At 41.6% G+C, this 10,757-nt stretch overlaps 3 protein-coding genes and 1 long non-coding RNA gene across 4 annotated transcripts; 1 reads left to right on the forward strand and 3 right to left on the reverse strand.

Moving 5' to 3' along the window:
- Positions 1–2,062: 2,062 nt before the first annotated feature.
- On the reverse strand, positions 2,063–3,685 carry LOC126783044 (probable methyltransferase At1g29790). The gene has a single exon (XM_050508425.1). It carries the CDS (start codon positions 3,632–3,634, stop codon positions 2,375–2,377), a length of 1,260 nt encoding a protein of 419 aa, XP_050364382.1. The 5' UTR covers positions 3,635–3,685; the 3' UTR covers positions 2,063–2,374.
- Positions 3,686–4,689: 1,004 nt separating this feature from the next.
- On the reverse strand, positions 4,690–5,875 carry LOC126784423 (uncharacterized). The gene is made up of 3 exons (XR_007670923.1): positions 5,739–5,875; positions 5,552–5,617; positions 4,690–4,917 (listed from the first exon to the last, which is right to left on the reverse strand). It is a non-coding gene; the product is annotated as an uncharacterized LOC126784423 (long non-coding RNA).
- A 168-nt stretch (positions 5,876–6,043) lies between these two features.
- On the forward strand, positions 6,044–8,854 carry LOC126783146 (uncharacterized). Its single transcript, XM_050508557.1, has 7 exons — positions 6,044–6,222; positions 6,308–6,901; positions 7,139–7,344; positions 7,622–7,851; positions 7,942–8,141; positions 8,272–8,397; positions 8,519–8,854. Exons 1-7 carry the CDS (start codon positions 6,067–6,069, stop codon positions 8,615–8,617), a joined length of 1,611 nt encoding a protein of 536 aa, XP_050364514.1. The 5' UTR covers positions 6,044–6,066; the 3' UTR covers positions 8,618–8,854.
- Positions 8,855–9,119: 265 nt separating this feature from the next.
- Positions 9,120–10,757, reverse strand: LOC126784538 (uncharacterized). The gene is made up of 2 exons (XM_050510002.1): positions 10,336–10,757; positions 9,120–9,417 (listed from the first exon to the last, which is right to left on the reverse strand). The coding sequence occupies exons 1-2, from the start codon at positions 10,690–10,692 to the stop codon at positions 9,388–9,390; spliced, it is 387 nt and encodes a 128-aa protein (XP_050365959.1). The 5' UTR covers positions 10,693–10,757; the 3' UTR covers positions 9,120–9,387.

Raw genomic sequence — 10,757 nt, forward strand, 5'->3', positions numbered from 1 at the left:
TTGAAGCTCAAGGCCTGTTGCATGATTTTCTTTGTGGGAAAAACTTATCCTATTCTTTGTGGGAGATCAAAATCCTTTACAAAGAGGAATCTGAATTCTAGTATATGTATTAATAATTCTTTGTCTTCCAAGACTTCATCTCCCTCAATCTCTTTGTTTTCACTTCGTCCGCTGAAAACTAAACTCAGATTGTTTTTTTTTGTTCTTGACAAAGCCATGGCAGATAAGAACATTGAGTTGCAAGCTTTAGTCATGGCTGAGGAGAACGTCAAAACGCAGGCTTTGGAGAAAGGAGACCAGAAGAACTCGACGGATGATCACCCTCTAGAGATTTCACCAACGAAAGCAGCTACAGAACAAGGTCATTCTGTTGATGTAAATCTTGATATAGAGAGCAACATGATACCAAAAACTCCTCGACAGATGAAAGCACCACAAGATTCAATACCTTCTGAAACAGTCAAGGGAGCTGATGAAAAAAAACCTTCTGATGCGAGCGAAATAGCTCAAGAAGCAAAATCTTCTCAAGGGACTGAAGCAACTCAAGAAACAAAGTCTTCCCAGGTGATTGAAGCTGCCAAAGAAACAAAACCTTCTGAAGTGATTGAACCTTCTCAAATTATTGAAGCAGCTCAACCAGAGAAAGAAGAAAAGATTTCAAGCCGTGGGTTTGATCTAAATCAAGAAGCAACTTGTGTTGAATCTGCATCAACACCAGCAGTGGCCAAAGTACTGTTTGATCTCAATGTGGTAGTTGCGGAAGATTTGGAAAACCAAAGGCCATCTGATCCCCATGAATGGCCAAGGGAAGTGAAGCAAAGTTTATATGAGAGGTTGAATATTGACTTAAACCATCGACATCATGACAAAGACGATCTAGCATGTGGTTTAAACCATTGCAGGTCATCTCCTCTAGCCTCACCACCACTGTCCTCGTCTTCATCACCAGTGCCTTTTGTGGACGAGCACTTTGATAAGAGTGGCACAGAGGAGCCAAACATTAACAACTATTCCCTACTCTATAATGCTGCACCTGATGCTTCAGTTTTACGTATCATGGGAATCAACGTGGTGATTAGTCCTGAAAGAAACAGAAGTGGCATCCCCGAAACTCTAATTCCGGCGAGTAATAGCAAGACTCAACTGCTGTCCCTTTTTCGTTCAAGTTCTATTGGTGGTTTGAAAAGGAGGGATCCAGAAGGTGGCTTTGAACCCTACATCCCTCTGCGAAGAAGTAATAAGACTCCTAAGCTGTTTGGGTACAATCTTGGTGGAACAAATGCAGGGGACACTTGCTCTGCATCTGCTGCTAATGAGCATCGACTATTGCCCCTTTTTTGTTCGAATTCTGCAGGTGGTTTGAAAAGGAAGGAACCAGAAGGTGGCTTCGAACCATGCAACACTGCTGAAGAAGTAACCAATTCCAGTTCTTCTGCAGATGGTGAGATGGTGGGAAAGGGAAGGGACCAGAAAATGGCCAGGAATCATATTTAGGGGGACTAAGAAGGTTGTACTATCATGCCATATTGCCATAGCAGTGTTTGATTAAATAGGATATTTGATCTTATTATTTGAGCTTGATTGATAAGATGTTTGATCCTATTATATTCAAATTGAAACAAGATCAGTTGATGTATAGACGAAAGTGGTCGTTAAATAAGAGCTAGACTAGATGTTTAAACAATGATAAGTTTTAGCAGTTTAGCCACAGCAAGCAGCTCTAAATGACAGTTTAAGATGCGAGAAACCAATCTTTGTGCTTATCTATATTAGATGTCATGCTTGCTTTTGGTACTCCGGACATGTTTGTTGCCTGGGGCAACAAGATCAAGTCGTGAAGGTAGCTTCCGTCTTAGATAGAATATATATGTCACAATATAGTATGACACGGGAAAACTGCTTCAGTCTTAGATGATGGAAACAACAGTAGCACAATAATTGTAGAAAAATAAAGTCACGACCACAGAAGAGGATTCAATTTAATTACTTGAGTTATATTTTAGCAACAATGAGGCCAAACATCAGCTAGCGAGTCAGACCATGATAACAAACAAATAACATATGTTGAATACTTGAATACCTTAGTAAGTTAATAGATTCAAGAATGCATCAAATACTAATTCTATCATTTCCTAACAAAACATTGTCCACAGAACAAGCAATAATATAGCTTTTCAATTAGAGAATAGAATTCATCCTCTACCACCAGTTTGCAGCAGGGAAAACAAGCAATTGATGCTCTTATTGCAATTTTGAAGGAATTTCATGATGATGTTAAAACCAGTGTATTTCTGTGCGTAACAAGCAATTGATGTTAAGAGCATCCGAGGTTTGTACCTATTGCAGTTTTCTTGTGCTCCGGACCCTATCATCATCATACTCTAACTGGTTTTTGCAGAACTGCGGACAAGTAAATCGACCCTGATGTAGAAGAATCCACTCCAACCACCCATTTCAGCTTCTTATATCCAAACCTCTCGATCAATCTAGTTAAGTCTCTTTTCTTTTCCTCATCAGCACATTGAAAGTTGTCTAACCAAAACAAACCTCCAGGCCGCAATATCCGATCGATATCAAACATCAAGAACTCAAACTTCTCTTGTTTTGCACCAACATCCAATCCACTTGCAGCATGAACCAAATCAAACACATTATCGTAGAAAGGAAATCTATGATCCAAGCTCAAAAACAGCGGAAACAGCCCTCTAGCAGCTATAAACTCGCTATAAGGCGCATCAATGTTCAAAGTGTTTGTGATCACAGTCACATTCCTCTCGGCCATTCTAGCTGCAAATGTACCAGAACCACCTCCAATATCAAACCCCACTCTCATCCCTCCACCTCCCAAAGCCAACACATCATCAATAACAAAATCATTCTTGCTCCTAGCCTTAACAAACCTCTGCTTCTCAGCCACATTACCCAAATCAAAGCAACCAACGCATTCCCTACTCGATTTCTTACTATTCAAGCACTCGAAATTCTTACACCCTAGACCACTCCAAGTAACGCTCTTAGCACTAACATTCTTCCAAAGCGAAAGGGGCAAACTAGTCAAACCAACCTTGGGCACTGTCTTGGCAAAGCACCTCCTCCGCGGCAGAGGCTCACAACCGCGGAGGATCAGCCTCTGGGCCAGGCTCCAGTCGTCGGGGCATGGCCCAGAGGCCTTGTAGTTCATAAACTGGGACAACAACTCGGCGGATTTGTCGCATAAATGGCCCACGGAAGCCACCATTTCCGTGATCCCGGTTCTCGAGTCTTTGCCGAGAGGGAGGGCGTGATGCTGGAGGAAAGTTTTGAGCTCGGTAGCTGTGTTGGGGCGGGAAAGATCGACGCTACCGTAGCCGAGCAGGTCCTTCTCCATCTGGGCGAGCTTCTTCTGGGAGGAGTCGATCTCGCGGAGGATGAGGGAGACCTGCTCGGAGATGAGGGACATGTTCTTCTGGGTGTTGTGGTGGAGGAGGTGTTGGTGTTGTTGGTCTTTTGGGGAGGAGGAGGTGAAGGCGTAGAGGGCGAAGAGGTTGGTGGTGAGGACGGAGAAGAGCATGAGAATGTTGACGGCGGAGGAGCAGAGGGTGGCGCGTCGGAATCTGGCGGTGCCGTCGCCGATCTTCAGAGAGACGGAGCCCATCTTGGAGAAGTGAATAAAGGGCTGTCTGAGTCAACTGGCGAGGCAAGTGGACTAGAGGAGACTGGGAGTGTAGTGAGATTAGAGAGGTGCTTAAAGTGAGATTTAGAGTGGTTAAGACACGGTGGCTTTTGTCACGGCTTTGTGTCGGTCGCGGTTGTAACGTGGCCTCGTGCGGTTGTAAATTCTAATGGCCATAAACACAGAAGTGACAAAACCAGATTTTTTTTTTTTGATTACCCTCCCAAGTAATTTTTTTGCACCTTCGGATTTTCAAAAGAAGTTTTACCACAGATCTTTGGACGTGAGACTACTCATCTGTCGGGCCCCATCTGGCTGAAAGAGCATCGCAGTTCTCTTCCGGCCAGAAAATAACTAATATAGAGGCTCACTGATTCCACTACACCACTTACGGGTGGTTAACTGACAAAACCAAATAGTACTACCTACATATATTTCATAATGTTTTCCAATTTATCTCTAATTCATTTCGTAGTCTTCTCATGGAGCCATTCGAATGGTAATTTGTAATGTTTGACTTACTATTACGGAGGTATATATCACAAAGATCTACGATGTTAATATATGCTCCTATTATTTATTAGACGCTCGGCAAATATCGTTAAGCATAGTTTAGCCAAGTTAAATAGGATGTCTTCAACTTTTACCAAAGTAATTCCTCCGCATGTAGAGGATATTTGGAATTACACGTAGAGGATATCATAGTCTGTGTAACGATCCTTGGAATTAAATTAATTCCTCTAAAAAAATGTAAATGCTCCTATTATTTAGGCAATTGAGCGATGACATTTTGTTAAAAAGAAACGGGCAAAGTCTTTTAGAAATCTATTGTTCATCAAGGTTTGTTAAACTTGTTTATAAATCTACTGCTCATGATTGGAATTCTATGTACTGTAATTCTCACCCTGCGCAGCAGTTCGTTAATCATTTTATTTATTTCTCAAATGCCAATTCAACTAGCAGTAAAACACTATGAAGGAGTTACTGGAGAACAATTATGCAACCTACAAAAATGGCATTGCATTATCAGACAATGAAGCTCACAAAAGACTGGGTTATCTGTATTATCAATACATTGTCTAAAGCTCCCAAAAGACTGGGTTATACCAAACTTTAAAGCTCACAAAAGGCTGATTCAGTCAAATAAACATCAACTGGAACAGGATTGTAGACGTTCTTATTAACGATCCAAGCACAGCCATTGCCACTTTAGGACGTCAATGATGCGCCTTTGCTTGAGCTTTCGCAAGAGACTTGGCCTTCGACTAGACATCACAAGAGGAAGAAAGTAAGTGAGCATTTATACAAGCCGAGCTGTAGGATAATCAATATGTACAAAAAGCAAACTACAGCAGAGGGATATGTTCTATCTCCCTCTCAGTCTCTTCCCTATTTCGTCACAAGACAGAGAAAATGAAGAGTGTTAATTAGCTCCACAACATTGCTCCCACAGTAAATTCCTCTCAGATAACATCTTCGATAGAAACATGATGTTTATTCACATCTTCATTAATTCATTCAATTCTACAGGTTTTATTTCTTGGTTACTGATTCAGGAAAAATAAAACCAGTTGATGAATGAACCCGAGGATCGGACCAGTAGCACCAGAGGAAACACATTTCCCTATTACTGATTTAGTAGACCATCCACAACAGAAACATTTTCAGAAATTTTCAAATCGAACAATGCAGTTAACTGAACCATAAATTTTCCAAATTTGGGGCCTAATCAAAAGCCAATAACCATCAAGTAATTTGCATCCAAATCAATAGAATTTGGACTAACAAAATTGAAGCATTCTAGCACATCCATATCGCATTTTAACGAATTCTCAAGAGGACTATGAACACAAAACAAGAAGCAGATCTGTATAAAACGAGTGAGGATGAGCCACAAACCTTGAGAATTTTATGCTTCACGCTTCCGTAAACCACACCGAAAGTCAACGCCGAAACACGAGCAACCTAACAAATCGTTCAGAAATTCAAACAAGAATCAAAATTTCGACTTCAAATTTCTCCATAAAAACAACCGGAGACTAAGATACTCAACGAATCGGTAAAACTATCAGCGGTGGAGAGTTACCAGAGCAAGATTGCTCTTGCCGGAGTAAAGACCCGGTGGCGGCGTCATTGAACTTGATGGAGATGAAGATAAAATCTGGAGCTCAAATCTCAGCAAAAACCCTAATCAGATTTGCAGTCTGGTTTATTGGATCCCCTATTATTAGAATAGCCAACTTCTCGGGTTGGATCAGCAACAAGACCCGAACCCGCTACGTGGCGCCATCTGGTGCCTTTTTGCGCCACGTGGTCACTAATGATATAATTACGACGTCGTTTTCAGGATAACGAAAAGGAATATATCTTGGGGAGGAGGAAGAGATTTTCGCGGAGAAAATCCAGCGCAAAAAATGGGAGCGTCAACTTCGTCGGAGCAGTCGGTTCCGATCGAGCAACGAGAGGCTGAAAACCTAGCAGCCTCCACCGGAGCTCTCTCCACTCTCCAGAAGTGTTTCTCTATCCTCGCCGATCCTCACTCCGGCGCTATTCCCTCCGATTCTCTTCAGGTTCGTTCAATTTTTCACTTCATCGTTACCTCTATAAATCAAACCAAGAGTTTTAACTGTGAATCATCACCGTAACTTTTTTCAGCAATGCTTCCGGTTGAGTTACGAGAATCCGGTGACCGGAGCTACTGCGATTCCGGATTCATTTCCGGCGGTGCTGGATCATCTCGGACCGTGCATAGCGGACTTGTTTTTCGTATCGGAAAAAGGCGGAGTGAGTTGGATTGAGCTCGTTAGAGGCTACAATAGGTGTTGTGCTAGAAAGCCTTTATCCATGTCTGTTACTACTTTACTTAGAGTTTTTACTGCCACGGTTAAAAAAGCCGGTTTAAATTGTAATTTGGAATTTGAGACTGGTGATGATGATTGTAAAATTACCGGGTGGCTTATGCCCGTGGATGTGGTCATGCTTCTTTGGATGTGTTGGGGGATGAATTGGTTTTCGAAAGAGGGAAGGAATTTGTGTGTGCCGGATGTTAAGCACATTGTGTTGTCTGCAATTGAGTCATGTGCTGAAGGTGATAGTGGGGTGAATGTGTGGGAGTGGGAGTTTTCCGGTGAGGAAGTTCAGCTTCCTGTGGGGAAGTTTCTGACTTGGGTTTTGAAGACAGTGCCTAGTCTTCCTGGTTGCTTTTCGGAGTTTGTTTATGCGGTACTCAAACATTCTGCTTCTCAAGAGGTATCTAGTCTTCTCGGTTTAGGTTAATCTTCATGTTTCCATTTGTATTGTAGTTCATTATCGTGATGCTCAGCCAGTGATAACTTGTGATTTAGTTCATTGATTAAAACTTTGCTATAAGTGACAATGCACTTATGACAATGACAGTGGTTGTGTTTTATGCAATTGGTCAATGAGTGTTCTCCTTCATTAACTTGAAGTTTATATTATCTGATTGGAAATGGCTTTTTATGGCAGCCTGGAGTGGAATGTTTGACTTCTTCAGCTGCTGGTACTTCATCAGCTGCAGATACTTCTTCAACTGTGGAATGCAGTTCTACTCTTTTATCCCCTGGAATAGCATGGGCTATTTCCCTCACACTAACAGGCCCACTAGGTGAAGAGATATCAAGGGCATGCTTCCCTACTGATGCTAATGAAATAAATAATGACCTACTTTACAGGTTTGTCATTGTCTTTGTTGATATTGTGATGTATGAATTGCCTGCCCATCTGTGGATGCACTCGACACTTCTGCATGTTTGATGTAAAACAGTTGCAACTACAGCCTTAGCTTCAGAGTCATCAACTAAAATAACTCTCTCCTATTTGTGGATATTATATTCTGTTTTCTCTCAGAGATCAGACTGTGCTAATATATTGATTGTGCCTTTGGCTTATTGTGTTTCATACCTTTCAGTTCAAGTTTTGTCTATTTAGCATCTATGGTATAATATGTAGGTCACATCTTCATGGGAGAGGGTTGAATAGATTCTGGTCTAATGTTCAAGGTTACCAAGGTCCTCTGCTTGTTCTAATTGCTGCAACATCAGAAGATGGTAGTGCCAATAAAAGAAATTGGATTATAGGTGCTCTCACACATCAAGGTTTTGAGAATAGAGATCTCTTCTATGGAAGTTCAGGATGTCTATATGCTTTAAGTCCAGTCTTTCATGCGTATCCACCTGCTGGTAAGTTAAGTATCGCATTTCTTGACGTAGAAATGGTGGTGTTCTTCTGTGGAACTAACTGTGAAAAAAAAAAACTCTGATCAATGACAGGAAAGGAAAGGAACTTTGTGTATAGTCATCTCCATCCCACTGGCAAGGTGTATGAGGCGAAACCAAAGCCTGTTGGTATAGGATTTGGTGGAAGTATGGGAAATGAGAGAATTTATGTGGATGAAGACTTTTCGAAGGTTACGATTCGCCATCATGCAGCTGACAAAACTTATCAGTCTGGCTCCCTCTTTCCTGAACAGGTATAATCGAAATGTTGCAATGAGTGCAGACTTAACTGTATAATCCTTGGATTATTTGAAGCTGTGACTAGAAGGAATGACGAATCAGGTCACATGATTAAATTTCTAAACTTTAATTGCTACAATTCAGGGCTTCCTACCTGTTGACGCTTTGATCACAGAGGTTGAGATTTGGGGACTTGGTGGGAGAGGTGCAAAGGATGTCCAGGATTCATATAAGGATAGGGAACAACTTTTCACTGAACAAAGAAGAAAGGTAATCCGCCTACGTCAAGCTTGGTCATATATTGCACCTACAGAGTTGATTTAGCTCTATCTTCTTCATTTTCTAGGTATTAATCAATTTATTTATTTTCTTGCCTTGCCTCCTTTTCCAGGTTGACTTGAAAACATTTGCAAACTGGGAGGACTCACCAGAAAAGATGCTGATGGACATGATCTCCAACCCCAATGCAATTCGGCGGGAAGACCGCTAAAATGCACTGTATCTGTGAACTGTAATTTTACTTTCTGGCTGGTAAAAATGTGAATTGTATTTACAACATAGAGTTGGTCTGTTGGCCAAATAATAATCCATAAACTCAAAATATTGTGTGACAGTTGTGTGTGGCTTTCGATTACAGCTTGTATGCTTTTACACAACTCGCTGTATGTATCAGTTGACATCCCAAACCGTACTACAGTTTGGGCAGATCGTGGTTGAATTTCTAGTAGCGTGCAGTTTCCATCGTTTTCTGTTAAATTTGGAAGTTCTTTGATATTGTTAGGAATAAGTTTATGACGTTCTCATGAGATGCATTTATCCTACTAGTAGGGAAACGCCACTAATTTTATTCAGAGGTATGAATTCATGCTCAACCATTTTATGCAAACCTCAAAATACAATAATTTCACAACACTATCGACCCTTTCGAATTCAATGGTACTGACGATGCCGATTGGAAATACAGTTGCTGTATTCGTGCATTGCAGAAAACAGGTAAGAACGGAGTGGTTTATTTCTGGTTTATCGATTCTTCCCAACTTTAACTTACATCATGATTCATGACAAATAATGTTTAAAGGTCAAAACAACTTCATACTCCAGGATTTTAACAACCACATGTTAGCAAATGCTTCCACAACAAAAACTGATCAAAACACAGAATCGCCTATACTTGTTCCCTTTACCGAAGGACACATGAACTGATGTCTAGCAGAATTGACCACGAAATTGCTCCAAGATGCAGATCACACAACATAGACGTTACTGCTTCTTTTCTGCTGCTTTCCTTGGCTGAAAGAAACAACGCATGGCATTGTGAGACAAGAATACGAAGCAGAAACATAATTCGAGGCCCGTGATGAAAGAAATTTTACAAAGAAGGAAATAAAAAGAAAGGTCTCCCTAACAACCATTGGAAGGCTGCAGATGTAAAACGTCGTGGAATGATATAGAAGTCCCCCCCCCCCCTATTCTTACGATATAGAAATGCAGCAGGACGAGTCGTTAACTGTCAAACATCCCATGACCTTAAGTTCAATGATCCCCAGAACTATGGAGTAGCAAACATTCCAGACACAAATAGACAGGCATAAAGATGCTTAACGATTCTTTCCGAACACTAAAAACACAACATCCTGACTTCTTACTTCAGCTATACAGCATCTGCAGACTATATTTCACATGATCCTGTTCCTTTCTAACTCTGGGAAGACTCATTAGACTGATTAGAGACGATTGAGTCAGGATTTTTCAGTTCCATCAATTCAAAAACTACTCAAAAACCATAATTTGAGGCCTGGAAGATTTTGGTGGAAAAACAAGAACATGCAATTTTTTTTTTGCCAAAAATCCTAGTTTTAGCGTAGAAAACACTCACTAATCATAAAAACCAATGAAATTTGATTCACAAGTGATAAGGCCCTCATAGTCGCAAGTATTCAACCTTGTTTAGCGAGTGCAATGCTACAGCTCAAGCCTCAAAGCCTAAGATTACACTAATGGCTATACTAATAATTCATTCAACCTCAAATTATCAAACACTAATGGTCACATAACAACGAATCATAACAACAGGCTCCAAAGTATAACTAAACTCATATATAGTACCCAACTTTCATTCAATTCATCAATGAACAAGACATGTTCGACGAAATGCCGCAGTGAGTTAACACCTCTAAATCAAAAGGGAAAACGAGACAAGACACTAACCTTGGTACCGGGCGCGTGTTGGGTGAGCTCCTCGGCAGGAATAAGAACCGGCCAGGCCTCGCCGGCGTCGCGGAACATCTGCTCGGTCTCGAGCATCTGACCCTTATCGAGAATCATGGTCCTGATGCTCTGGGCTGGCGTGGCGGTGGCGTCGAAGACCTCCTCGATGCCGTTGACGAAGGTGACGGTGATCTTGGGGGGCTCGTCGTCGGTGCGGCGCTTGACTTGGATGGCGCAGTTGGGATTGGACTCCTTGGCCTTGGTGGCGTTGCACTGCGCCAAGAACTCCATGCACGACGCCGTGCGTGGGTCCAACGCGTTGAACTCGATCCTCACTCGCGACAAGAACTTCAACATTCTCTCTCTGTCTCTGAGATTTTGGGTTTTGCCTTGTGTTGGTGAGAGAATGAGGTCGAGATGAG

Source organism: Argentina anserina, chromosome 2, assembly GCF_933775445.1.
Source record: "Argentina anserina chromosome 2, drPotAnse1.1, whole genome shotgun sequence".
Taxonomy (NCBI): Eukaryota; Viridiplantae; Streptophyta; class Magnoliopsida; order Rosales; family Rosaceae; genus Argentina; species Argentina anserina.

Bases quoted from the DNA above. Each gene is read 5' to 3' on its own strand.
- LOC126783044 (XM_050508425.1), bottom strand. From the start codon at position 3,634: ATGGGCTCCGTCTCTCTGAAGATCGGCGACGGCACCGCCAGATTCCGA.
- LOC126783146 (XM_050508557.1), top strand. From the start codon at position 6,067: ATGGGAGCGTCAACTTCGTCGGAGCAGTCGGTTCCGATCGAGCAACGA. The intron at 6,223-6,307 runs GTTCGTTCAATT...AACTTTTTTCAG, and splicing joins TTCCCTCCGATTCTCTTCAG to CAATGCTTCCGGTTGAGTTA. The intron at 8,142-8,271 runs GTATAATCGAAA...GCTACAATTCAG, and splicing joins GCTCCCTCTTTCCTGAACAG to GGCTTCCTACCTGTTGACGC.
- LOC126784538 (XM_050510002.1), bottom strand. From the start codon at position 10,692: ATGTTGAAGTTCTTGTCGCGAGTGAGGATCGAGTTCAACGCGTTGGAC. The intron at 9,418-10,335 runs GTTAGTGTCTTG...TGTTTCTTTCAG, and splicing joins AACACGCGCCCGGTACCAAG to CCAAGGAAAGCAGCAGAAAA.